We start from the raw sequence: 26,583 nt of genomic DNA, 5'->3' as shown, positions 1-26,583 counted from the left end.
GCCCCCATCTGCACACAGGACTGGCCTACGGGTGAACAAGTGAATTCCCCGGTACACCCTGAGCCAAGATAGGCCCCCATCCCCATCTTCACACAGGATCTGCACATACTAGATGAATGGTAGTCAACTGCCCCCTGCATCCTCTATATACTTCAGCGGAAACCGGGCCACACGCAAACACAGTCCCTTTTCTATTGAAGTATAGAGAGAATGCAGCAGTGAGGAATTCGGGAACGGAAAATCCGGCAATATTTGCATGTAGCTTCACAGCGGGCCCCCAGAATGAATTTCACTGGTGGGCTACCCAGTCAGACACAGATACCATTGTACATCGTTTTCCTTCTATTGTAATTAGTTGTTAGAACTATTGTTTATTCCATGTTACATTATGTTACTGCTCCCTTCCATAATATGAGCGCTACTACATATGTCTTAGCATGCTTCCCTCGTTTGTATGTAATCTGCATCACACGGCATTATATGGATTTAATTACTGGAGCCTGCAATGTGTTAGGGATGGAATGTCCATGTGTCAGTGTCAGCAGCGAGATATGATATAGCTTGTGGAGGTTGTTTTATGTTGTTGTTGGCGTGGTTTTTCTCATACCTGGAGACACATTTAAATGATTTCTGAATACACTGAGATAAATATACTTTTGTGTATTGTGAGTTTTGGAAGGAAAATGCATGTCACTGAACCGAGGTGATTTATACAAGCTATGTTTCGATTGTGCATGTGCCAAATTCCAAATCTGCACTTGCATTGCTTCCTGTAGAGCAGCACAAGTCAGTTTCTCACTAGCCATGTTATAACAGAATTCTAATAAGTTGCTAGCAACAGGTGGCTCGGGGTCTTCTGGGGCAGAACTCCGTATGGGAGTGGAAGAGGAAAGGTTGCCACCTTTCCTGGAAAACTCTATGTGGCATGTTATGGGGGTCAGGAAAGTACAGACTGGATGACAACATGTAGAAAAAGTTATTTACAACTGCTACGGTACTTGCGCTATATAACAGATATTTCCCCAAGTCTCAGCTGCATTCAGTGGGCACGGACAGTGGTTTTGGTGGTGAATGTGCAGTATGTTCTAACTATTGGCTAATGCAATCCCAGCTTCTGCCATATAGGTTCCTCTCCTGGCATCACTCTGGTACTAGTGTAGGCTTATTCACACATCAGTATTTGGTAAGCTAAAACCAGAAACTGGTCCAAAAAACAGAAGAAATGGAAATCTTTTCATTATACTTTATCTCTGTGTGGTCCACTCCTGGTTTTGGCCTACAAAATACGAATGAAAAATAGAGACATGTGAATAAACCTTTAGGGACGCTTCACAATGGCCAGGGCGTAATCAGGCCTTGATTTACGGCCTGATATCGCCCTCGCAATCATGTGAAAACAGCCTTGCACCACTGAGAAGGAATCCCTTTATCCCCACGGCGAATCTCTCTCCTTCACCCCCCGCAGGGGTTGAAGGGATTTCCCGCGGGGCTGAAGAGATCCCCTGGCGCAGCTGTCACAGTGTTCTCCAATTTTTTACAATAGGGCCGGCAGCAGGAGTGCCAGCCCCTTGAAAACAATTGGCAATATCAAAAAAAGAAAGGACATGTTGCGATTTTTTTTCATGCAGCATTGCTGGAGTGAAAACATCACAAATGAGAATGAAACCATTGAAAGTCATTGGTTTCATAGTCATGCGTTTTCAGTCACTCTTGCATTGCAAGAAAATCATGCAATTTTCTCTCCAGTGTGAAGGACCCCTTATAGAAGGTTTCTGCTATTAGCAGCTCTTGTGCTCCCATTGTCTATGACCTTGTATTCTATCCTGGCCTGACTTTAATGGCTTCTTCAGATGGGTGCATGTGCAATTACGCTCGCCACTACGGAGAATTTTAGCGCATGAACCTGTCAAAAGTCTTGTAACATTGACTGGGAATTAAAAGCAAAGCCAGACTCCATATACAGACAGATGTCTGTACATGGAGTCTGGCTTTGCTTTTAATTCCCAGTCTTTCAATAGGTGGCGCTGTGGAGGTATTATTCCATCTCCCTTATTTGTATATTACCCAGAGGAGCATGAATGGCCTTTTGAGTCTCCTCACTCACTGTCTAGGTGCTCTCCCTATGGAGAAAAAATAGCGTTTCTGACCCACATAGGAATGTGAAACACTGAACGGGAAGTGAACAAGATGCTCAAGATTTCTAACGATGATTTGTCTAAACAGGTCGCATGAGCGTAAACGAACTACTTGTTTAGTTCAAAAGAGCCACAAATATTCCTACGTCTGTGTTTGTGCTATCTATTGTTGCCAAGTAGTTGCCCGTTTATTACTTTTCTTATTTACTGCATCCCCCCCTGTTAGAATACATAATTGACTACTTTACAATTACTGCTATCTACTGTAACTAGCAAAAGAGCCTGACATTCATTGCTGACCAACAGTGAACATGATTGTTTATGCTTTCTCACATCCACAAGCTCTACCTCATAGACTTGTTGTTGATGTTAGCCGTTTAATCGTTCACGACCCTCGGCGATCCTAAAGGTGTGCTCTTTCCATGTTTTTCAGTTTTGAACTGCTTCTTTCAGTTTTGTGATATCCATGCCAGCTCTGACAGTATCGGCCATCATGTCCTTTGGCGGCCGGGTCTTTTTTTGCCACTGATCTGTCCAAGCATTATAGATTTTTGTAGCAACTCGGCTCGCATTACATGGCCAAAATCTGTGAGCCTGAGTCTGGTCATCTTGTCCTCCATGAGCCTAAGCCTGGTCATCTTGTCCTCCGTAAGCCTGAGCCTGGTCATCTTGTCCTCTGTGAGCCTAAGCTTGGCCATCTTGTCCTCCGTGAACTTGAGCTCGGCCATTTTGTCCTTCGTGAGCCTGAGCTCGGCCATTTTGTCCTTCGTGAGCCTGAGCTCAGCCATTTTGTCCTTTGTGAGCCTGAGCTCGGCCATTTTTTCCTCCGTGAGCCTCAGCCCGGCCATCTTGTCCTCCGCGAGCCTGAGCCCGGTCATCCTGTCCTCCGTGGGCCTGAGCCCGGTCATCCTGTCCTCCGTGGGCCTGAGCCCGGTCATCCTGTCCTCCGTGAGCCTGAGCCCGGTCATCCTGTCCTCCGTGAGCCTGAGCCCGGTCATCCTGTCCTCCGTGAGCCTGAGCCCGGTCATCCTGTCCTCCGTGAGCCTGAGCCCGGTCATCCTGTCCTCCGTGAGCCTGAGCCCGGTCATCCTGTCCTCCGTGAGCCTGAGCCCGGTCATCCTGTCCTCCGTGAGCCTGAGCCCGGTCATCCTGTCCTCCGTGAGCCTGAGCCCGGCCATCTTGTCCTCTGTGAGCCTTAGCCCGGCCATCTTGTCCTCTGCGAGCCTGAGCCCGGTCGTCATGTCCTCCGTGAGCCTGAGCCCGGTCATCTTGTCCTCCGTGAGCCTGAGCCCGGTCATCTTGTCCTCCGTGAGCCTGAGCCCGGTCATCCTGTCCTCCGTGAGCCTCAGCCCGGCCATCTTGTCCTCCGTGAGCCTTAGCCCGGCCATCTTGTCCTCCGTGAGCCTTAGCCCGGCCATCTTGTCCTCCGTGAGCCTGAGCCCAGTCGTCATGTCCTCCGTGAGCCTGAGCCCGGTCATCTTGTCCTCCGTGAGCCTGAGCCCGGTCATCTTGTCCTCCAGTGATATATCAGGTCTTATACGCTTCAAGACTTCTCTGTTTGTTACTCTCACCATCCAGGTCATAAACAGCAGCTTTCGCCAGCATCACAGCTCAAACGCATCAATCCTCCTATCAGCTTTTTTCGCAGTCCACCTTTCACATCCATATATGGCTATGGGGAAAACGATGGTTTGCGCTATCCTGCATTGAGTTGCGATGCCAATATCCCTACTTTTCCAGATTTTCTCCATGTTTAGCATCGCGCTTCACCCCAGTGCTATCCTACATTTTATCTCTGGCATAGATTGGTCAATTTTCAAGCCAAGAAAGATGACGTCTCACAAACACTCTATGGCCTCACTTTTGATAGACTTATTCAAAGATAGGCAAACCCTTTAGATTTACTTGTTTCCACCAAAAAGATACATAATTTGCCTGAATACTCTCATTAAATTATATTAAAAAGCAACATGAATGATAACTTTAAAGCACGATAAGTGATGCTCCTTAACAATGTTCCTCATACAGTGTGTTTGGACCCAGGTAGCTATATTCTGGATTTCAATGCATTTTAAACTCTATTAAAACTCATTTCTAATACCGTTGAAGTATTTTCATAGTTTTCCTATGACTTATATTAAATATGTCTTTTCCATTCTGACACGGTGGTAATGAGACTCAACAGGAACTGGTTAACATTATTGCACAGTCTAGACTATAACCTGACTCAAGAACCCCAAACTTTAACCTACAATCATTTGACAGAGAATCTTGACAAATAATTCCGAACTATAATTTAAACTTGGACGTCTCCTCCTGTTTATAGTCTCGGGCGGTAATGTGACCGGCAGGATTTTAGTCTTTCTCCTGAACAATATTCACAGACTAAACAATGCTCCATAAAGTGCAGCACCACTTTTTTTAACTTTTACATTGTTTTGAGTTGTTTTTTTTTTTTTTACAATTTTGTACAAATTTGACATGGTTTATGTGCATCAAATTAATTTCACTACACTGGCAGCAACTGGGAGGCCTTAATTCAGTTTTCGTAATGATTTAACATGGCTCTATTTTCATTTAAAGAAACACTCCAGAGAAAACTGATGCACTGTGTTATGTCTAGTCTGGAGGGAAGGAGCATAACACAGGGATACAAATGACAGCATAATTGTCCTTATGGAATATCCCATCCCATGTAATAGGAATATGCAAATAAGGAAAATGGAACAATACCTCTGAAGCGCCACCTATTGGAAGGCAGCATGACTCTTTATACATGTCTTTATAACAGTGACTGGGAATTGAAAACTAAAAGCCAGAATCTATACACTGACAGCTGGTTTAGGGTCTTTGCTTCTCATCAGAGTGCAGTAGGTTTCTGGCTTGGCTAGTGAGAGGCCTATGACGTGGCTCGGGAAGGGTACGATCTCTCCTTAAAAAGAGCACCAAGAAGGTGCGTGAAGAGACACCTAGAAGGTGACAAAGAAGACTTAAAAGACCATTCATCTCCCTTATTTGCATATATTTCCCAGAGGAGCATGGATGGCCTTATGAGTCTCCTAACTCACCTTCTAGATGTTCTCCTTAAGGAGAGATGATGCCTTTCCCAACCCTGTAATATGAATAACACGGTCTATCAATTTAACTTTAGATTGAAATATATATTAACTTTTTGGATAAGCTTGGCAAGTGTATTTTTTGTTATAAAGCTATATTGAGATCTTGGCAAGAACTCCTCAGAGAAATACTGAATGAGTTCCTTATCATTTAAAGACGGTTTCCACTGATTTTAGACTCAAACTGTGGATAAGGCCACAGGTAGATTTGATTTGTGTATTTGACCCACGCGAAAGATCCGCAAATAGAGCCGCCCATAGGGATACATGGGCGTCCGCAAGTGAAGTAAAGCATGTGGTTTTGATTTGCAGACCTTTTGGTCCAGAAAAAAAATCGCAGCATGCTCTATTTCACTGTGGATCCTGCACAGACGGCGTCCATTGAAGTCAATGGAAGCCATCCAATCCGCGGCTTTTTTTGCTACATATGGGGAGAATTAAAGGTCCTCTTTAAATGGTATATCTGCTGTTTAATCTTCTTTCAACTGAATGAGGAAGTTAGTTGGGTGAGGACCAAGTCGCACTTTTTTGTGGAATGTGTCAACATTTTGTTAGAATGGACATGCTCACTCATTTGAAATATTTCTTACAGAAGCTGTGAAGGACGGAACATACGATACAGGACGTGCAGCAACGTGGTAAGTGGTTTTCTGTCTTCCATATACTTTCATTCTAAAATTGTGCTTTGATTTCCACCCATTGTTGCATTTAATAAATCTCATTGAATGGTTCTAAGTAGAGATGAGTGAGCATACTCGCTAAGGGCAATTACTCGATAGAGCATTGCCCTTATCGAGTACCTGCCCGCTCGGAAGAAAAGATTCGGCTGCCGGTGGCGGGCAAGGAGCGGCAGGCGAGAGCGGGGAGGAACGGAGGGGAGATCTCTCTCTCCCTCTCTCCCGCCCGCTCCCCACTGCTCACCGCCGCAACTCACCTGTCACCCGCGCCGGCAGCCGAACCTTTTCTTCCAAGTAGGGAGATACAGCAAGATAAAATGCTTGCTCGAGCAATTGTCCTTAGCGAGTATGCACGCTCATCTCTAAATATAAGTTATGAAAGTTAAACAGTTACCTATCTTTAGCATTCTGTTCACTTGTCACAAGTGTCTGTTGGAGGGTGGTGGTCTTCAATGGTCAATTGTGCCTAACCCACCAACTGCAACTGTGAAAGGCGAAGGCCAGTATGACTAGTAGTCAAGCGGAATATTTTACCTTAGGTATTATTGTGGACTTTGATATAAACCATATGTCAAATTAATTTCCTACCAAGTGTATGTAGCTCCAGTCTTGCTGAGATCTACTTTATTAGACCTTCTAAAATTCTTTCAGGCCCTCATTTGTTCCCTGGCAAAATACCACAAGCTCACAAGCCTTCTAAAGCAACTGGACATTCATTATGGCTTCCCCATAACGAGTCTCAAATAAATTGCTAATTAAAGTCAAAGGGATTGTATAAGTCTGCAGTGATCCATGCATATTCACTGTATATTTACACATGAAAGGCTTCGACAGACGAGCCTGTTATGCAATACGCTCACTCCTGTGCCCGTGATCGCGGGTATGCACTGCATTGAGTGCATACCTGCTTGGGGAGATGTGCATGGTTGTAAACCCCCCATAGACATCTATGGGGCTCTTTGGTGCGCAAACACACATAAAATAGAGCAAGTCCTATTTTTTTGTGCCCGCGAAAATAACGGGGGCAAAAAAATGAAGTGGGAATGCATGAACCCATTGAAAGCATTGGGTTCTATTCTCTGTGTTATTTTTGTTGGGATTTCCGTGAAGATGCTGATTATTTCACGGACCAAAACTACATATGTCCGCCTGAATGAGCTCTAAATGTAAGTATTCCCTAACATGACTATGGAGCTCTATGCACTATGCTGGGGTTTCTCCCCTTGCACCTCTTTGGCACTGAGCTTCTTACTGTGGATGGTGGCTAGGGTTGCCTGGGTAGGTGGTCAGAGCTGGACCACCACCTGGGAGTTGCTGAAAAGAGCAGTGTGGAGGTGCATGCTGGGGCTCAGAATCCAAGTACCCACACCCAGTGCTGGCACTGCCCCCTCCATTGTAATGGCATAGAAGTTGCCAGGAAATGTTGTGACCTCTTCAATCTGGCCTTATATTCCCTTGTTGTGGAGAAGAGACAGGATCTCAGTAAAAGCTGCTTTTTTTTGCAATTCACAAAAACAACAGCTATTTGATTATTTAGCAAAATTAATTGGATCTTGTATATTTTATAACAGGATAGATCTGCAAGGGAAACCTAGTAACAATAATTCTGAGTATAATGTAGCCAACACAAGTGCTGTCATTGGGCATGTCTAAGCAGTAAGTAATGGGAGGATAAATGTGGAGTTAGTTTTAAGCTGTTCACGCATTGACTCTGGAAACTGATCATTATATTAGGTAATAACTGTGCTAAAGTGCAACAATAGTTCTGTCATTGCAGTAATAATAAGCTCTCTTGGCACTCCCAGTTGTCATTCAGGGCCAAACATTTGCAGATACACAAGAAATGAAACAATTAACATGAGCTAATGACTGCTGGTAAAAACATCTACAACATTCGAATCTCTAGTCTGTACAGTGCTAGAAGTCACACAGGAAGTTCTAAGGAAGAACTTTCCTGGTTCCATGGAAGAGCAAAAAGGTTTAATCTCAGGTCATAAAGAGTTCCAGATTGTTATGAAATATGATGGGCTATACTTGCTAATACTTAGCCAAGGATGGGCTAATAAGAGGGGATGCTGATAAATCCGTAGCCTTGACCACAAAGAAATTGAAATAGGACAAGGAGATCTCACAGTTATTCTACAGTCCCCTTGGAAATCAATGCACTTGTGAGTGTGCTGTTGCATCTTCTTCAACCCATCAATAAATAATTCCTTTGGTTGGACAGCAAACCAGATAGTAGTCACTGTAATCGCATCAGAAATGGAGGCAAATTTGGTTCTCTTGAGATGTTTCTTCAAATTTGAAAAAAATGATCAAAATGAGTCTGAGGGTTGCAGATCAGGCCAATAAGGAAAATGATCCAGTACCTCAAAGCCCAGGTAAGCCAGTTTGCTCTAGGTGACGGCCACTGAATGGGACAAGGCTTTGTTGTGCAAAAACACAATACTTGGGTCAACTTTCTAGACTTCAATGTCTCCTTTCATTAATCCAGAACTGTTGTGTAATACAAAGCCATGATAGTTGACCCCTTTGGAAGGTAGCCTATAAGCAGTATTCCATCTTTATCCTAAAAGACAGACGCCATCACTTCTGCACTCTGAATTTCTTTGGATTCAGTGAATCACTGTTTCTCCATTATTTTGACTGCACTTTTGATTTAGGATCATACATAAAAATCCAAATCTACTTAGACTAGGGTAAACTGCAGGACTTTTTTAGTTCTCTGCCATATTGCTGCCTAAAAAGTTCTTGCAGACACTTGTGAAAGACAGCCATGCCTTTTTTCAACATCGTTCAACATATCAAGGAAATTTTCGTCAGCAATTACTTCCCTAATTTGCGGTCCTACAAATATTCCTTTCTTAATTTTTGCTTCACTGATCCTTGGGAACTTCTCTCGCAACGGCAATTGTTGACTGAAGTCTCAATGCTGAGATCCAGGTGGCAACTGACGCAGCAGAGCATGTTTGTACATGTTCGAGCATGACTTATGGGCAATGTGGCCAAACCCAACTTATTTCCTGGTGGTGGCTTTCTAAACTAAGGGTTTTGTATTGTAATTCCTTGTATATTTGAATTGTTTTTCAAGAATTACAACTGCTAAATTAGGCTACAGCAGAATACCAAAATGCAGCGTTTTCAAGGATTTCCATAAAAAGGGTAGCATGTCACAAGAAAACTGAGCTCGCTAGGAAAAAACTGATTTCATTTTCGAATTCAGCACCCATGACTTCGTTAAGAACACATTCTTTGTAACAAAAATGCTGTTTACCAGTGATCGCTCAAAAGATGGCTTTTGAGCAGATTTTGAGCGATAATCGTTGTGTTTAAATGGGCCTTTATCAACACCCCTTCTTAAAATGCAGCTAAAACTCGCTCGGTGTTGGTCTGCATTTACCAGTTCTGCATGTCGCCCATGCCTCAGTCACATCACAGGACAGTATTCGTATAGGTACTAATTCAAAGCATTCAACAGCATTCTAAGCAACAGATAGCGACATTATTAGAAAGTCAGGTCCTTGGATATTTTTCAACTGCACGAGCCTAGGCTTTAGATGCCAGGGCAAGCTCTAAGCTCCATTGGCATTTCTAATCACCCTACCATAATTGACTGTGACAAGTTGACTGTTTTTGAACTTCTGTAGGATTCATATTAAAACTATCAAGGCAACCAATAAGAGTTCAGCTCTATAAATGTCCCATTTTTAGATAGTTTTCATAGCTGAATATGAAGGCCATATGATCATGTTCAGCAGAACCGCATTCCATATTTGAGCATGACTATGGCGCACCCATAGGTGCAATTAAGTTTTAAGAAAGCCATTTAAAACATAATGAATTTTCCCCGATCTCGAAGGATAAAATACCTAACGTGAAACTTGTAGACTGCAGATGTCTGTAACAAAGCTTGTATTTCCCACCCATGTATATCAAATAAATCAGACTATTTGGGCAGTGCTTCTGATCACTGCAATATGATGGAGCCAGTAATCCAGATGGAGAAGAATAAATCTGCTCTCCTTCAGGGACTGACACGGAGTCCATCACAGCAGAGCATAACAGTTGTATAAATGTGAACTCATCTGTGATACTCTGTATATTCTATAGGGAAGAGGCTTGGACAAGGTTGTCCTAAGACTAGAGCAGTAATAACTGTATTTTAGAATACTCCGCCGTGCTCTTCTCTGTGATCTGTTTCCCAAACCTCATCTATTTCATATTGTGTCTATTATGTCTGCAGCTTTTGTAATGGCCTGTTTTTCCAGGACGGATGTGATTCTGATGAGGTTAGAAAAACAAAAAGATTCTATTACTTAGATGCATCCTTATCTTTACTAGTATTCTCTACATTGCAAAACATAAACCTCTCTTGAATCCGTGCAGGACACATAGACGGATGGACCCCACTAAAGTCAATGAGGTCCATCCAGCACTGTTCGGTTCCGTCCAGAGTTGGACCCATTCAGCTGTGGGGATTCCCATTTCCTGCTTACAGAACAGTGTAGGGAAGTTGAATCCCCACCCCTAAGGGTGGTTTCACACTTGCGTAGGGGATTCCGGTTTCTTGCTCTATTGGGAACCAACAGTGCTGGACAGACCCTATCAACTATAATGGGGTCTGCCTGCTTTTCACCAATCCATTCCGCTTTTATACATAAGAAAAAGCGCTGCATGCAGCTCTTTTTGGTCCGGTAGATTGAGCAGGATCTGTGACGGAACGTACATGGGAAACCAGCATTAGGCCGCCTGCACACGAGTGGGTCAGACCCTGAATGCAAGATTCCCACAGCAAATGTGCCAGCCGGAGCGCAGTACAGAAGACGCTGCGCTGCTGCAATGGCGATGACTCGGCCTCCTCTACTGCAAATGTGGCGGCTGGAGAGGACGTCGCGCCATTACTAGGGACAGAAGGCTTCCATTGACTTCAATGGAAGCCAGACGTGCGTAGCATGCTGCGATTTCTCCCCCGTGAGCGGAAAATCGCAATCGATTATCGCTCGTGGGCAGGAAATTGCAATTTCTCATATCAACCAGTGACTAGTGTCTGAGACCTTGTTTCTATTTTACCCACCAACCAACCAATCGATTCGTCGTCCGTATATCTTTATTTAGGATTTTTACTGTTCCTCTCATCTGTGTATAAGATATTGGAACCTCATTCGGCATCATGTTGTCACATAAATGAATGATGCAGTTTACTATTAAGCTTGGTTTTACAAATGGCAAAGAAGAAAAGGAATGGTGCACACCAATACAAATCACTTATGGGCTGCAACAGTTGTGTAGATATTAACCAGAACATAAGAAAAAGTGACACAAAATGCTTGTATGAACAACCAATATGTAAATGTATTCATGGACATAAAGAAACAAAACGCAGGTTCAACCACTTTAAAGGGGTTGTCCCGCAATGACAAGTTAAGTTAAACACTTCTGTATGGCCATATACATGCACTTTTTTAATATACATCGTGCATGAAATATGTGTCATACAGAAGTTATACACTTACCTTCCCTGCGCTGGCGTCCCCGTCTCCATGGTGCCGTCTAATTTCAGCGTCTAATCGCCCGATTAGACGCGCTTGCGCAGAAGGGTCTTCTCCCTTCTGGTCGGTCTGGGCACGAGCGGCGTTCTGGCTCCGCCCCCTTCTACGCGGCATCGCGTGGCTCCGCCCCGTCACGTGTGCCGATTCCAGCCAATCAGGAGGCTGGAATTGGCAATGGACCGCACAGAGCCCACGGTGCACCATGGGAGAAGACCCGCGGTGCATCGTGGGTGAAGATCCCGGCGGCCATCTTGGAGGAAAAGAAGGAAGAAGTTGCAGAGAGGGGATTCGGGTAAGTAAAATTTTTTTTTTTTAAATTTCACCACATCCCTTGGGTTTGTCCTGCGCTGAACGGGGGGCCTATGCAAAAAAAACAACGTTTCGGCGCGGGACAACCCCTTTAAGACACATGGACAAAAAAACACATAGAACATATAATAAAGGACAGTTCAGACTACAGACAATCCGCTGACATATATAATTCATATAACCCTCAAATAGGCTCCGTGGCAATACATAAATTAATAGTTTTAAAAGTTTCATCAAAAAGTGCATATGAATAGGAAATTAATTACCGTAACTATAATAGAATTGGTATAAAAATATCATAAAGTGCATTTTTACCTACAGTAGGGGCAAATAACATAAAGTGCTTCAAATAATTCATAGTAACATAGTATGTAAGGCGGAAAAGACATATGTCCATCCACTTCAGCCTATTAACCTCCAATGTTGATCCAGAGGAAGGCACAAAAAAACCAATGAGGTAGAAACCAAATTTTCCCAATTTAAGGGGAAAAATTCCTTACGGACTCATCAATAATCCATCAAAAGTAACCGGAAAATGACTCTAATTAGCCAATAATGTGACATCCAATATATGTTACCACATTTGACTACGAAGAAGGAAAATACTGCCAGGGAGCCGGATTAAAAAAGAGTAGAGGGATAAGGATGTAGAAAAATGATCCAAACCCCATGTGTATTACTATACAAGGTAGCTTCATCAGGGGTAAGTTCTTTACGTCTATGAATAAATGTATGTATTGGGTGCGCCTTCAAGTATTTTGTGTCACTTTTCCTTCTTTTTCTTGTGTTCTAGTTTTACAAAGGATGACAAATGTAACCTGTATCATATTTTTTTACTTTGTGAACATGATTTGATATGTGTAGCCATAACTAATATTAAATTCCATGTCATTCTTACTTTTTCCTGTCCAACAGGAATGTCCAGCAGAATCAGGAGATTTCCGGGCACAACAGTGTTCTGCTCATAATGATGTCAAATACCAAGGACAGTATAGAGAGTGGCTTCCAGTCCATAATGACCCTGAGAACCCATGTTCATTAAAATGCCAAGCAAAAGGGACTTCTCTAATTGTGGAACTTGCCCCTAAAGTTCTGGATGGTACTCGCTGCTACACAGAGTCCTTGGATATGTGCATAAGTGGTTTATGCCAGGTGAGTACATTTGAACCATTCTATTGAATAACATTGTATGGTCACGCTGTTCACACTTTACAGTTTTGATGCAATTTGTTATGCTTTCTTCCTAGCCAAAACCAGGAACGGTTCAAAAAATGGCGAAACGTATTCTTGTCTATATTTTTACTCTCTTTTGGTGCCGCCTTTAGTTTTGGCTTAAAACAGCATTCGAATGCTTGCATGATAAAGAAGACAAATCTCTATGCAGTTGTTTCAAAAGTGCAACCTTGTTATTACCTATTGTTGCAGGCAGAGGCGTAACTTGATGCTTCTGGGCCTCAATGCAAAACCTGTAACAGGGCCCCCAACTATAATGCTTTACTCATAGTACTGGGCTCCCTATATGGAAAAGAAAAGCCTAATGGGCCCCCCAAGGCTCGTGGGCCCGGGTGCAACCGCATCCCCTGCATCCTCTATAGTTATGCCCTTGGTTGCAGGCATGTTTTATAGTAGTAACTAATCAACGTGTAACTTTGAAAACACATGTTGGGTATGAAAGTTATACATGGTCTTCCCGCATGCTCCTCTTTTTCTAATGGAGCCATGATCTAAGCTCATTGGTCATTCAAGAACTGGTAGCAGAGAGTACTTTAGGTGTGGTCACTTCACTCAGTAGGGACAAGAGATATGTGTTTAACTTGATCTGTTTAGTTGGGGTGACTCTCGGACACTTTATTGATCAGCGATCTCCACGAGGTTCTGTTTTGTATGGCTTTTTTCAGTTCGATCATTTACATGTTGGTATCGGCTTTGATGATAACAAACCAGCACATTCTTTGGGCGGCCAGGTCTACTTTGACCAATCCAAGTAAGATTGATCTTTCTAATGAATTAGCTCGCATTAGGTGGCCGAAGTAGAAGAGTCTCTGTTTCGTAATTTTGCCATGCAATGAAAACTTTGGTTTGGTGCCGTGTAGAACTGTTTTGTTCATGATATTAACAGTCCAAGGAATTCGTAGGAGTTTCCTCCAGGACTAAAGTTCAAAGGTATCGATTTTCTGCCGATCCGTTCTCTTGAGTGTCCAACTTTCACAGCCATAAATTGTGATTAGGAAGATGATTGCGTTGACCATCCAGAATTTCGTTGCAATGCCTATGTCTTTGTTGTATTCAGGTCTTATCCATACTTAACATTCCATTGCAACCTATTGCGATTTTTCATTTTATTTCGGGTCCTGATTCTCCATTGCGGTCGATTTTCAATCCGAAGAAGATGAAGGCTTGAGGGACAAGACAGGGAGATAAGCCACTGTCAAACACTTATCTACGAGCACAACAAGCAATAGGACATGTTAAAAAAAGCCTTGTTTCCCTTGATAGCTGCCACTAGGGGTCAGTCAGAAGGCCTCTGTATACAATAGATTTGTAATAGATTTTGTCTGCATGTGCAAAAATTATTTTAGTTTGTATGGGCAGCTTTAGCTTCATCTCTACGATGGTGCCTTTTGGATTGTTTTCCAGTTGAATTACTTGTACCAAGCCTTTCTTTGCCACTTCAGAATAAGTAATTTACTAAGTAGGACAGAAAGGAAAAGTTTCTCCTTGTCTGGAGCAACTAGTAGGTGTGAAGAGACTTATAAGGTCAAGTATGCTCCTCTGGGAAATTTAGTATGCAAATGAGAGATTGGTAAGATGCCTCTGCAGCCCTACTTAATAGAAAGTACACAAACGAGTTTAAGACATGTTAATGCATTAAAACAATGGTATTATGAAAAGTTGGGACTTACCTGGTGTGGACTGCACATCACGGACAGGCTGTCACATCGCTGGTCCATGGTCACCTTCAAAATAGTATGGCACTTGCCCACTCTGCTTCTAAATCCCTGTACAGCTCCACATGGACTGGGAAAGTGCATGGGGAGAGTCCAGGGTGCACCGATCCCTCAGCCGCAATTTAGGAAGAGACAGATTCCAAAAAGTTTGTGCTCCAAGTGTGTAGGTGGGTGATTGGTAGAGTATATATATATTCTATATTTATTAGAAGGTAGCATTCTTGCAAGTCAATGTCCGACCTTTTAACAGGTCTCGTAACATGACTGGGATTATAAATAGAGATGAGCGAGCATGCTCGGTAAGGTCAGTCACTCAAGTGAGCATCGCTCTTCTCGAGTAACTGCCTCCTTATCCGAGCGTGCTCGGGGGGCGGCAGGGGAGAGCGGAGGGGAGCGCCGATCCCCCGAGCACGTTCGGACGAGAAGGCAGTTACTCGAGACGAGCGATGCTCGCTCATCTCTAATTATAAACCAAAGCCAGAGTCTCCCCCAAAAGGAAAAGTAGGATGCATATACATTTCCTTCAGCTATTCCTGTATGCTCCTTTAAGGTACCATTTGTCTATTTTCATCTGCGTACGATGAGTATGTCTTGATAAACATTATCTACATTGCAGTAATATTTGCCAATGAACTACCGTCACAAAAATTAATGTTGTTTGGTTAAACACTGCGCATATTGGGAAGTTTTGATATAGACTGTAACCCATGGAGCTCCCGCATATTGTGTAATTATGTAGTCAAACTGACAAAAAAGCACTTTGAGATCTTTAGTAAGACACAAAGCGAATTCATACTAGAATTCCAAGTACTTACTGATTGACAAAGTTGGCTCTAGGAATGCTGCCCTTTTAGTTGCCTGGCGCCATGTACGTTTGTGAGTGCCCAGGACCGTGGTGTTCACATTAGTGTAACTTTTGAAACTTTGTGCCTATTGCTTTGTTTTTTTTAGCTTCTTTTTTAGATGTTGATTAAATGTGCAAATTATTTTCTAACCGTAAAAGTATTTTTAGACTATCTGCATTCAGTTGCCTGTCAGCGGGATACACTAATATGGGGAAGCAATCAGATGGCAGCTTCTGCAATCAATCAGAGCTTCTTTATCGTTATGGACTGCAGCTTGAATCATGTTTGTCTATCTGCATTGTGGAGCTGCTTTGTAGTAATGCTAGATAGAAATATCGTAAAGGGAATGTGTCATCAGAAAATGACCTGTTGTATAACTCAAGTTTATATGTTAAGCATATATGTTTATTGTATTTTTGGTCACAATGTTTTAACCCCTAAAGAACATGCCCTTTTTCCCCCATTTTGCAATAGTAGTATTTAATGTACCTTACAATGTACTGAAAAACTTTTAAAAATGTTGCCATCTTTGGGGGGTGGTGTTAGGATTTGTTTTTACAGCGTACACACTGCTGTGAAAATGAAATGATAACTTTATCCTGTGGGTCGGTACGATTATGATAAAGGCAAATTCATCTAGGTTCTTTTTTTTGGTTGTAATGTATTTAAAAAATAAAACCTCTTTAGAAAAAAAATTGTCAACCGCCATAATGTTTTTACTTTTCTGTCAATGTAAGGGGTCTTGTGAAGGCTGATTTTTTTCTGTGGGCTGACATGGGGTTTTTATTGGTACCATTTTGGAGTACATATGACTTTTGATCACTTTTTATTAAAGTTTTTTTGGAGCCAGGGTGATCAAAAATCACAATTCTGGCATTATATGTATTCTTTTTTTGATGACATTCACCGTGTGGGATAAACAATATTTTTGGGGGTTTTCTTTATAAATCAGATTTTTTGGATACAGCAATTTCAAATAACAGGCCTGTCTTAATAGGTAGGAATGCATGGTAGCCCTGGGGTCTATCAGACGGCCCTGGGCTGCCATCCATGTCAAGCAAACACCACCTCACAATCTAATCGTAAGGGGACATTTGGGACCCACAAACACTAATTGGGGGAATTGCCAGTGGCATTTAAAGGGTTAACAGCCGGACCTGCCTTGAACGTTGCTCACGGCTGTTGCGACCGAGTGTTGACTGACAAAGACAGTATGGAGCGGGCACGGCTCCCGATGCCACTCCATAAAACATTGCACATCCAGGACGTACGTGTAGTTCCTGGGGTACTAAGAGGTTTAACAATTCCTAATATCCTGCATTTTTCACACTGATCACGGAGCCTAATACTGTCTGTTCTGTAGAGAAAACTTTTCAGCAGTCATCTCATCATCTCAGGCAGGATTACAATGCCAGGTAACACCTTTACATAGATCACACAAGACCCACTATTCCCAATAGGTAATGATCACAGTTCATCCACTCCCTCCCTACACAATGATTGCTGTACAAGTCAAAGAACCTACCTAGAAGACTATCCACTGGGACGTCAATGGATCTGCTCCTGTCCATTGTATGAATAGCCCACAAGGCTGCTGTAAAGCATATCTCTACAGCGAAGGAAGATGGCGAGATCAGTACAATCTCTGTCCTCTCCTTACATGTTAATCTCGCAGCCATATCTGTGTCTGTAACGAAGAAGAAAATTTAATATAACTTTTACGTATTTGGATTCCTCATCAAATTTTCTTTAAGATACATATATCACATGCATCCCTTCCCATTTGGAAATATCGACTTGGTTCCAAGATAGTGGCTTTCAAAATGGCAGCCGTGTTGGACACCACTCCTCTCAGATTTGTTTGCTTCCTCTTACCAACATACCACACACAGGATAGTATTCCCAATCACCGTTTTCCATTGATTCAGGTTGCTCCCTACCTTCAGACCACCCGGTAGAGTGCCGCTATTTAGGCAGTAGAATGCAAAAAGTTTTCCTCTTCTTCCAACACAGCAGAGATAAGATGTCATATTTTCAAAACACATTGCAGCATTCTGCCCCTTGTGATGGATTAGCTGGAGTTCAGTATATCTGAGCATAGACCCTGCTGACTAGTCAGAGGATAACATTAACACAATAAAGTCCGTTTATTAAAAAGAGAAAAGGAGTGTAATTGAGTCTGCAGTGTTTTTAGGCAAACAGCGTTTGTAGATTTTGTATGGCTGTCAGCATCCCTCCAGTTCTGAGATTATCTGGGCATTGACTCCTGTGAAATGAGATTCCCTGCAGTTCTTCACCACTGTTTAATATGGAAATGAGCCCCCAAGTTGTTATTTGTTTTTCTTCCCGCTTCATTTCCCTTGGCATTGGGTCTCCGAGCCGAGCCAACACCGCTGGCCCTTTTGTGTAGGAAGAGAAATTCTTCTGGCTGAATCTAAATTGGCAGTGTAAAAGCTACGGGTAAGCAATATACTCTAACCTTGTCCTTTGCGTACTTTAAATCCACTGGGGCTTATACCTCTTCCACCACCACTTTCCTAAATGGTCCCAAGAGTTTGGCTTGGATGGTTAATATGTTTTCTTTATTCCCCCTCTTTCTTTTCAAGGCAAGGAGAGCGTGAGCACGGGAGCCAGGTTAAACAAAGACTCGTAGTGGGAGAGAGTGAATATTAAAAACAAAACATGTTCCACGCTGGGTCTGGGGGATCTCCGTCTCCACTGTCTGACGCTGCCTTGGTTCAGAATGGTAGCCTAGCCTGTTAGGGGGCACTGCCAAGTAATGTGTCTTTGGCAGCCATGTCTTCTATGTATCGGCTTGCATTGAAAGAAAAGAGTCAGAAAGCCAAGTCGGAGTCACTGAATCGCTCTTATCAAGAGAAAAGTTGTTAGCAGCGGGTGGATTCATTTACATATGTTAAGAGTTGTGATTAATTGCTCAAATGAATGTGAAATGGGCCTTATGTCACAGTTCACTGAGAAGCAACCCAACCCTTCATGGCTCTATTAAGGAAGATCATTCATGGGATCATCTATTTATTTCATAGGCACCAAAATCTTGACACATTTAGGTCGGGTACACAACTGCCATGTGTACTAGTGTACTAGTTGCTCCCAAAACGCCTTGCATCATAGATATCACATGGACAACATTAACATGCTGTCCGATACACGGATGGCTTGCACATTGACTTGCATTTGTATGTTCTAATTTTCGTCAGTAATACAGACAAGAATAGGACAAGCGATGAGTTTTGGCATGCTGACCAAAAATAGTAGTGTTCATAGCCTCATAGGCTATTATAGGTCCATGTGCTGTCTGTGAATTAAGGCCACTCTCATATATCCCGTGAAAATCGCCTATTGAAGTCAAGTCACAGTGCAGGAGTTTGAAAATAACAGCGGGAAGTGGGGGCTACCCGATCTTTCCTGCACGTAGTATTCACACCCGAGAAAAAGAGCTGGTGAAAACGAAACCACTGAAATCCTATTGAAATCAGTGCTTTCGTTGTGTCCCGTTATGTGGCCTTGATTATCACGGCTCCATAAAGGGACAAAACCACGCTCGTCTGAATCAACCCTAACACAGACAGCACACACTATAAAGTCACTCATGTGCAACTATGCTCCATAGCAGTGAGCATAGTTGCACATACGGCCATGTGTTTTTGCCCTAAGAAATGGTTATACCATGGCATGTTATAAGGAAAGAGTGACAATTTTGCATTTGAACTGCAAAATATATATTACCAATGATTACCGTATCAAAGTGATGGACGAAACCAGGGGAGTCAAAATCCCTTAGATTTGAGAAGCTGTTATGTCACCCAGGAAATAGTTAGAATTTTCTTTTGCCCTGGCAATAGAAATAAAATATATCTTGTTATTCATATAGCACCAAATTATTCCACAGCGTTTTCAGGTAATTTAGTTATTACCCCCCATGAAGCTGAGTACTCATTTTACCGACCTCGGAAGGATGAGTCAACCTGAACCACGCCGGGATTGAACTCACAACCTTCAGGTCATGAGCAAGAGCTTAGGACTGAATTTCTGCTGCCTTAAAACTCTAAGCCACACCAATAAGAAAATCTGTAGACATCAGTTGAAAAGAACCCAAAATGTATCCAGCAGTCGCAGTTCTATGGAACCCGGTTGTTGGGTTTATCCAGTTTAGGCATTAGCGCTAATTATGTGGAAAACTCAGCAATAAAGTTCCTAGCTGAAGCAACTTTTCCACTCTGCTCAAATGATGTCTGAGCAACTAAAACCTGCAGTAGGCTAGAATATTATCGACTATACATACACTATATGTTGGCGGAACGTGTGGAAAATGAGGTTTCTTCAAAGATTCTGATGTCTTTAGGTTACTTCCAGACTGATTCTGTTCAACTGGACATTCTGAGATATCACAAAAAGTTCTGATTAGTCATAAGGCAAGGAGTGAATTAACATATACTGAAATGTAATAAGTGAGACATAAGGCCATGTAGACGATCCGAGCGATGGCTTAATAGATTGTACGTCTTTGTGTTTAATACCACAGCATTGCTTGTGGTAACATCTGTTCTGTATTCAGCCACAATACAGCATATCTTAGTGTGAAGATATGAAGAAAAACAAGGAGACAAACTGGCAAAACAGTATGGAGCCTGTACATTTTACTAATAATTCAGCGTCTTGTGGGAGTATAGAGCAAGCACACATTCTCAGTAAAAGCTACTGGGAATTTGTACTTTGAGTTTCCACGCATTGTAAAAACAAGAACAATAAACTGGAAGGCTGGATTTGAAATCCAACCAGCGACATACAAAACATACTTTATTGCTGATAATTAGTGTATTTTGCTTTGATTTAACGGGTGTTTACATTCTGAAGCTCCGGAATATTATAGGATATGTGAATATATTTAATTTTTAAAGAGAATTTACTGTCAGAAAATGACTTGGTAAAAAAATGAGGTTTTTAAATCAGTAATTAATTATTTCTCAATTTTATAAGAAATATCTTGTAATTTTTTTTGTTTTCATTTTTAAGAAAAAATCTTGAAATATTGCAGTTTTCACACTGAGCAGTCACAATTAGCTTATCCTTTCTTTTTTTCTCGAGCTCACTTTTCAGCTTTGCAGTATAGACTAGAACAGAATGAGCAGTGTCATCTCATTAATAGAGATGAGCAAGTATACTCGCTAAAGGCAATTGCTCGAGCGAGCATTGCCTTTAGCGAGTACCTGCCCGCTCGAGATGAAAGGTTCGGGTGCCGGCGGCGGGCAGGGAGCTGCGGGGGAGAGCGAAGCGAAACGGAGGGGAAATCTCTCTCTCCCTCTCTCCCCCCCACTCCCTCCTGCTGACAGCCGCTATCACCGCTCCCCCGCGCCGGCACCCGAACCTTTCATCTCGAGCGGGCAGGTACTCGATAAAGGCAATGCTCGCTCGAGCAATTGCCTTTACCGAGTATACTCGCTCATCTCTACTCATTAACAATAAAGAGAGGGTTCAAAGGTGTTGAACTGCCTGAAGCCTACTCACAGATGTAGCAAGCGCCAAAGGAATCCTCATTGTATTATGGCCTTTCACTTGACAAGACAAAATTTTATAAGCAATTTGCATATTACGGCTGTTACATTCAATGGACAGCCACACTACGTAAATTGCATAAACACAAAGCGAATGAGCGTTTACACAATGCACTTGCTGCATCAGCAAGGCAGGACATCCGCACTATAGACACAGATAAGGCTGCCATCAAACACAGACATCCTCCTGCACTGTCTATACAGGTGCAATCCCGAAATGAAGTGTGCGCCTCCAATATGGCCTATAAGAAATTAAAAAAATAAATAGCTACATGATTTTTAAAAAAGAACCACATGCAGATTATTTCTGATTTATTGACTTATAAGTCTAGTTATTAAAACTAAGATGAAATATATAAAATATTCCCTATGAATTGGGAATCTATGAATTTCTTTCAATGGCCATAATTAAGTTTGTACTCAGCCGTAATTCCCTTTATGTGTAGTGGAAAATGCACCATTGGTGCAGATTTTGATGTCTTTTTTATAAGAACCAGCAGCAGACATCACCCCCTTAATTGTAAGGATGGATCCCCACCACAAACTGCCTTAAACTTTGCACCAATGACGTGGACTTTTATGTGTTTTTTAATGCAGTTTTGATGTGGATTATCCACTGCAGAAAATCCGCACCATTTTCCGCAATGTGTGAACGTACCCCTAAGGTGTCTTAGTCCTTCATGATCTTCATTCTATTAAAAGAACACAACCTCAGGATAGGTCATCAATGGTTTATTGGTGGGAGTACGCTGCTCGAGATCCCTACTGATCAGTTGACCACCAGGCCTGTTGTAAGTGCAGACAGCTTTGGAAACATATAGTGCTGTACGTATCATAGCTTTTCAGTTTGGTACCGCAGGCACACCTCCCATTGAATTCACTGGGAGCTGTGCATGTAGTACCAAACTGGACCACTGCAATGTTGTCAGCGCTATCTGTTCCAGCACTGACAGCGGGCCCAGTATTCAATTAATCAGCAGGGATCCCGAGAGGTCGATCCCCTCTGATCCACTATTGATCACCTATCCTAAGAAGAGATAATCAATAGTAAAGTCCCAAAAGTCCCAGACAACCCATTTAAGGAAAAGTCAGAAAATGGATATATATTTTAAATACAAGGCCTTCTGTTCAATTTTCCCTCTGTGGGAGGCAGTAGTAGGTTACACTTGTACAGGACTACGCTACTAAACTTATTGGCTAATTTGCTACTCCATGTCTTTATTTCTGCACAGGCCAAAGCTATGCTGCAGTTCTCGGCTTGCTAAGTGCTGTAATTAGTATAAATAAACTCTTTAAAAGGGCAAATGTTTGCATTTCTTTCACCAGAATAATGGATTTCTTAATGTTCTCCTGCGATGTTTTTAGAAAAAGATGTGATTGTTTCCAGCAAGACAAACCAAGTAATCTTGTAGATATGATAGCTTTTAATGGCTAACAAAAATACATGATGTTAATGCGAGCTTTCGGACTTACTCAGAATCCCTGAGTACAATCACATTTTGCTCTACTGGCTAACACAGTACCAAACTTCTTGATTTAGATAAAGAAACATGACCTCCCCAGCCCCCTCCCTGCCCCCGAGCAACGGTATCTTATAAGATGGCTCCTGAAACTCCTTCCCTATAATCTGCAGTTCCAGCCACATTGCTAACATTTGTATAACAAGCTGTTTCCCACTGATTTCTTCCTTTACTAAAATGTTATCTCTAAATACTGTAATATTGGCTTTGGCTGCTTTCACACCTGCGTTAGGGTCACTTCGGGGTTCCCGTCTCTCTGCTCCGTTTTTGGAAGAGAGAAACTAATATTAAAAAAAATAATAAAAAATTAATTCATTTTTTTCCCATATTGATTTCAATGGGGTTTGAAAAAGGGAAAGTAGATGAAAGGCTTCTGTTTAATTCCATTTCGTCAAGTTTCTGTTGATTTTGGACAGAAAAATAACACCGCAGACTACGCTATTTTTCCGTATAAAAAAACTGAAACATGACGGAATGGGAAAAAAATGGAAGTCTTTCCGTCTGCTTTCCGTTTCTTTTTGGCTAAGTAAGTCAGATTTTCAAAGCATTGGAAGCCAAGAGAGTGAGGAGCTGGATGGGTCCTAAATCCTATTCCTAACGAGCCCAGGTAGGAGATGTAGCACCGCCAGAGACACAGTTTGCTGCGTCCATAGATGGGTGTTATTTAATAGGACATTGAATGGGGGAGCCGAAGAGGACCTGCATCCCAACACCATGATGTGGCAGCCTCACACTGACAGACAACTAGAACTGTCCAGTTTTGCATGCAGCCTGCAAGCATTATGGTCTCTGGAGTATGGACTGTCTGTCTGTGTGAATGCAGTGAAGAAGTGAGACAGCAAGGGCCCGGGCTGGCTCCGTAAGTGGTGACTGACTGCTGGACTGTAGTAGTGCACCTTGGAGAAGGATGAGAGTTGGATTGTGGGACATTGGAAGAAGATGATGGTGGTTGATGGTGCGAAGGGTAGAATCATATCTCTGAAGGCCCATTTAGACACAATGATTATCATTCAAAATTGGCTTTTGAGCGATAATCATTGTGTGTGCATGTGCCCAACTTTCAGTTTTCTGCCGAACCATGGAATTCAGCAGAACAGTTGATTAGATGGACCGCATGCTGTGCTCTGCCCGGGGAGCGCTGATTGCAGCTGATTACATTGTCTCAGCTGTTTTCAGCTTTCAGCCCCACCAGCAGAACAAAGAATTTATTCAGAGAACAGCAGGTGGTCCTCTGAATAACTTCAGTTCCTGGCGGCTAAAAAGCTACTAATTGGTCCTAATAGGCATTAGTACCAATTAGTACTTTATGCAAAATGAGCGCTCAAAAGCCATCTTTTAAGCGATCATCTTTGTGTCTAAATGCACCTTTAGTTTAGGGATAAAATGTGAGTAGGAGGGGTCTAGTCCGCTGCTGGCGGGAGTATTTTATACTTTGCCGGTTCGCTTTTGGCATTGCATAGAATGCCTAGGAAATATGTGAAATATTAATCAGTTCATACTTTGATATCCCATTTTTGGTAGACTATAGACTGCCTATGGTAGTCTTCCCCAACTTCAGTCTTCAGGGCACCCCAACAGGTAAGTTATCACCTGTGCAATACTGAGGAAATCCTGAAAACATGACCTGTTGGGGTGCCTTGAGGACTGGAGATGGGAAGCACTGACTCAGGCATTCTATACAATGACTCATTTCACACATGGCCTCGAACATATGTATTTGGATACTTTGGCCCTTTTTTGTGTAAATCGATTGGCTATAAGTTAAACGTCTAGCGTTCACCAGCGAGGATCACCGGAGAATGAGGTCTTCTGTCTACAGAAAGCCTGGCCGGATAGTTAGAGCTCATATTATAATAATAAACAGAGACAGGACGGAATGTGACATGAAAAACACACAAGTGTCTTGTAAACAGTTCTGCTTGTATTTTGCATAGCAATTCAATAAACTGCTTTTCCCAAGCTTTCTGAGGCAATAAAGGAAAAGCGATGAACGGAATATACTGTATATTTACCCCATATAATCAGAAAGGTCATTTTAGGATTTGCCAAGACTGAAATGTTCTCAAGTGCAGAGGGTAGAAGTCACTAATCATTCAACATGTTTAATCTTATATAACCCCTCATTGATAAGCTGTATCGGGTTTTGCTGGCAGCCAATAAGGGTCCTTAGGCTAGGCCATTGTGTTTTTATGGCAGCCTATTCTATTGTTGGCACGGGAATCCCGTTCAGGAAAAAGACAGATGTCAGAAGACAGCCAGGATCCTGCACTAACAGCCAGGAGCGGAGAATTTCTTATCGTTTGACCCATTACACACCGCAATCATGTACTGCAGTTGCAAGTATTGTAAAAATGACCTCCTTAGGCTCTCAGCTGATGCCCCATCCACCCTATTAGTCAGACGGAGCCACGTCGGGCGATCATTTGTTCCCCAATCTCAAAAAACACCTGTATTGTGAGCGTATTTATGTGTAATTGGCAACATGGGAGCCTAAGGTAGATTGGTACAGAGTATTCCGTGTGCAAATAATGAGCGTGGAATACGCAGTCACCACACATTCGTGTGAAGAGCCCTGAAAGTTACATGTGCTGGCCTCTTAAACATTGGACGACCGAACAGTGGAATCTAGTAGGCATCTACGGTGAAGGCCCCTTTACACTAAACTGTCATTCAGAAAGTCGCTCAGAAATGTCGCTAAAGCGTACAAATGACAGTTCTTAGAAAGCTTTTACACGGAGTGACTATTACTCATTAGCTGCTCGCCATTATATCGTTTGTGGGGAAATGCCTATACAAATTCGTTAGTCGTTGTAATACAAATGACTGACTTTATACCAGACGATTTTTGATCAACCAGCGACGATATTTTAGATGAGCTGAAAAAAAACAACTAGCGACTTGTCAGTGAATCATCGATCGTCACCCTGTTGATGATCGCGTTTACACGGAATGATTGTCATTTGCATTCACTTTTCAAGCGATTATTTGGACGATGCTTTTCCCATGTAAGGCCCCCTGTCCACGGCAGTGATTTTACCCGCAGTAAACCGCCGGCGAATCACGCCGTCTGAAGCTTTCCATAGTATTGTTATGGAAAGCACCGGCCCCGTGACCACAAGCAGAGAATCATTGCGTTTCACTGCTTGCGGACGGCAATTCGCAGCATGCTGCGAATTGCCCCGATTCTCCACGGTCAGCCTATCTGTCAGATTAGGCTGACAGTGGAGAGCCGTCTGCGGCTCCTGCTCCTGGGCAGCGGCTCCCGCGGCGGAGCTCTGCCACGGGCTACCACAACGCCCGTGGACAGGGGGCCTTAAGCCACCCTAAGTCGCCACAGGCACCAAATGTCCATTTATTGCTCTGAAACTAACATAAGAATTTGTTAAAGATGCAGGAAGACATGACTTGTTTAACCCCTTAAGGACCAGGGTGTTTCAGTCCTAAAGGACCAGACCCTTTTTGGGGATTTTATCCATCTTGTGGTTTTACTGTCCTATTTTTTTTCTTCAGATGCCAAAACTATTTTTGCTGTTCTTTTTTTCCCATGACATATAGGGAAATGTAAAAAAATCTGACTTTCCCTGCTTTTAGTTTTTATTAGGGGTAAAAAGCTAAAAAAAAATTATAATTTATTTTAGTGTAAATATTTACATTTTTGATTATATAATTTGTATAGTTTGGGATTACAGGGTGCATACAGCGATGGTTTTGGTTGGCGTCACATATATAGTTTTTTCTTTTAATTGTGTAATTTTTCTTTACTTATTTCTGTAACTATTTTTTTTTTACATCTTTGTCCTCCATGACGTCATATAAGACCTCTGGGAGCCATTCACATCGTCTTTTTTTGTTAATGAAAAAAATGCCTGGAAAAAGAAGGCAGAAGCGGTTTAAAACCGCTTCTCCTCCGG

General features: G+C 42.4%; 1 protein-coding gene across 3 annotated transcripts in view; it reads left to right on the top strand.

The window, feature by feature from the left end:
* The window catches only part of ADAMTSL1 (ADAMTS like 1), a 669,103-nt gene that overhangs the window by 470,937 nt on the left and 171,583 nt on the right, over positions 1-26,583 (top strand). For all 3 annotated transcript variants that reach the window (XM_066604352.1, XM_066604351.1, XM_066604354.1), the window contains 2 exons: positions 5,844-5,889; positions 12,702-12,938. In XM_066604352.1, coding sequence (XP_066460449.1) covers positions 5,844-5,889; positions 12,702-12,938 — 283 coding nt within the window. The remainder of the gene's footprint in view (positions 1-5,843; positions 5,890-12,701; positions 12,939-26,583) is intronic.

This window comes from Eleutherodactylus coqui, chromosome 5, assembly GCF_035609145.1.
Source record: "Eleutherodactylus coqui strain aEleCoq1 chromosome 5, aEleCoq1.hap1, whole genome shotgun sequence".
Lineage (NCBI taxonomy): Eukaryota > Metazoa > Chordata > Amphibia > Anura > Eleutherodactylidae > Eleutherodactylus > Eleutherodactylus coqui.
This window is presented reverse-complemented; position numbering and strand designations above follow the sequence as displayed.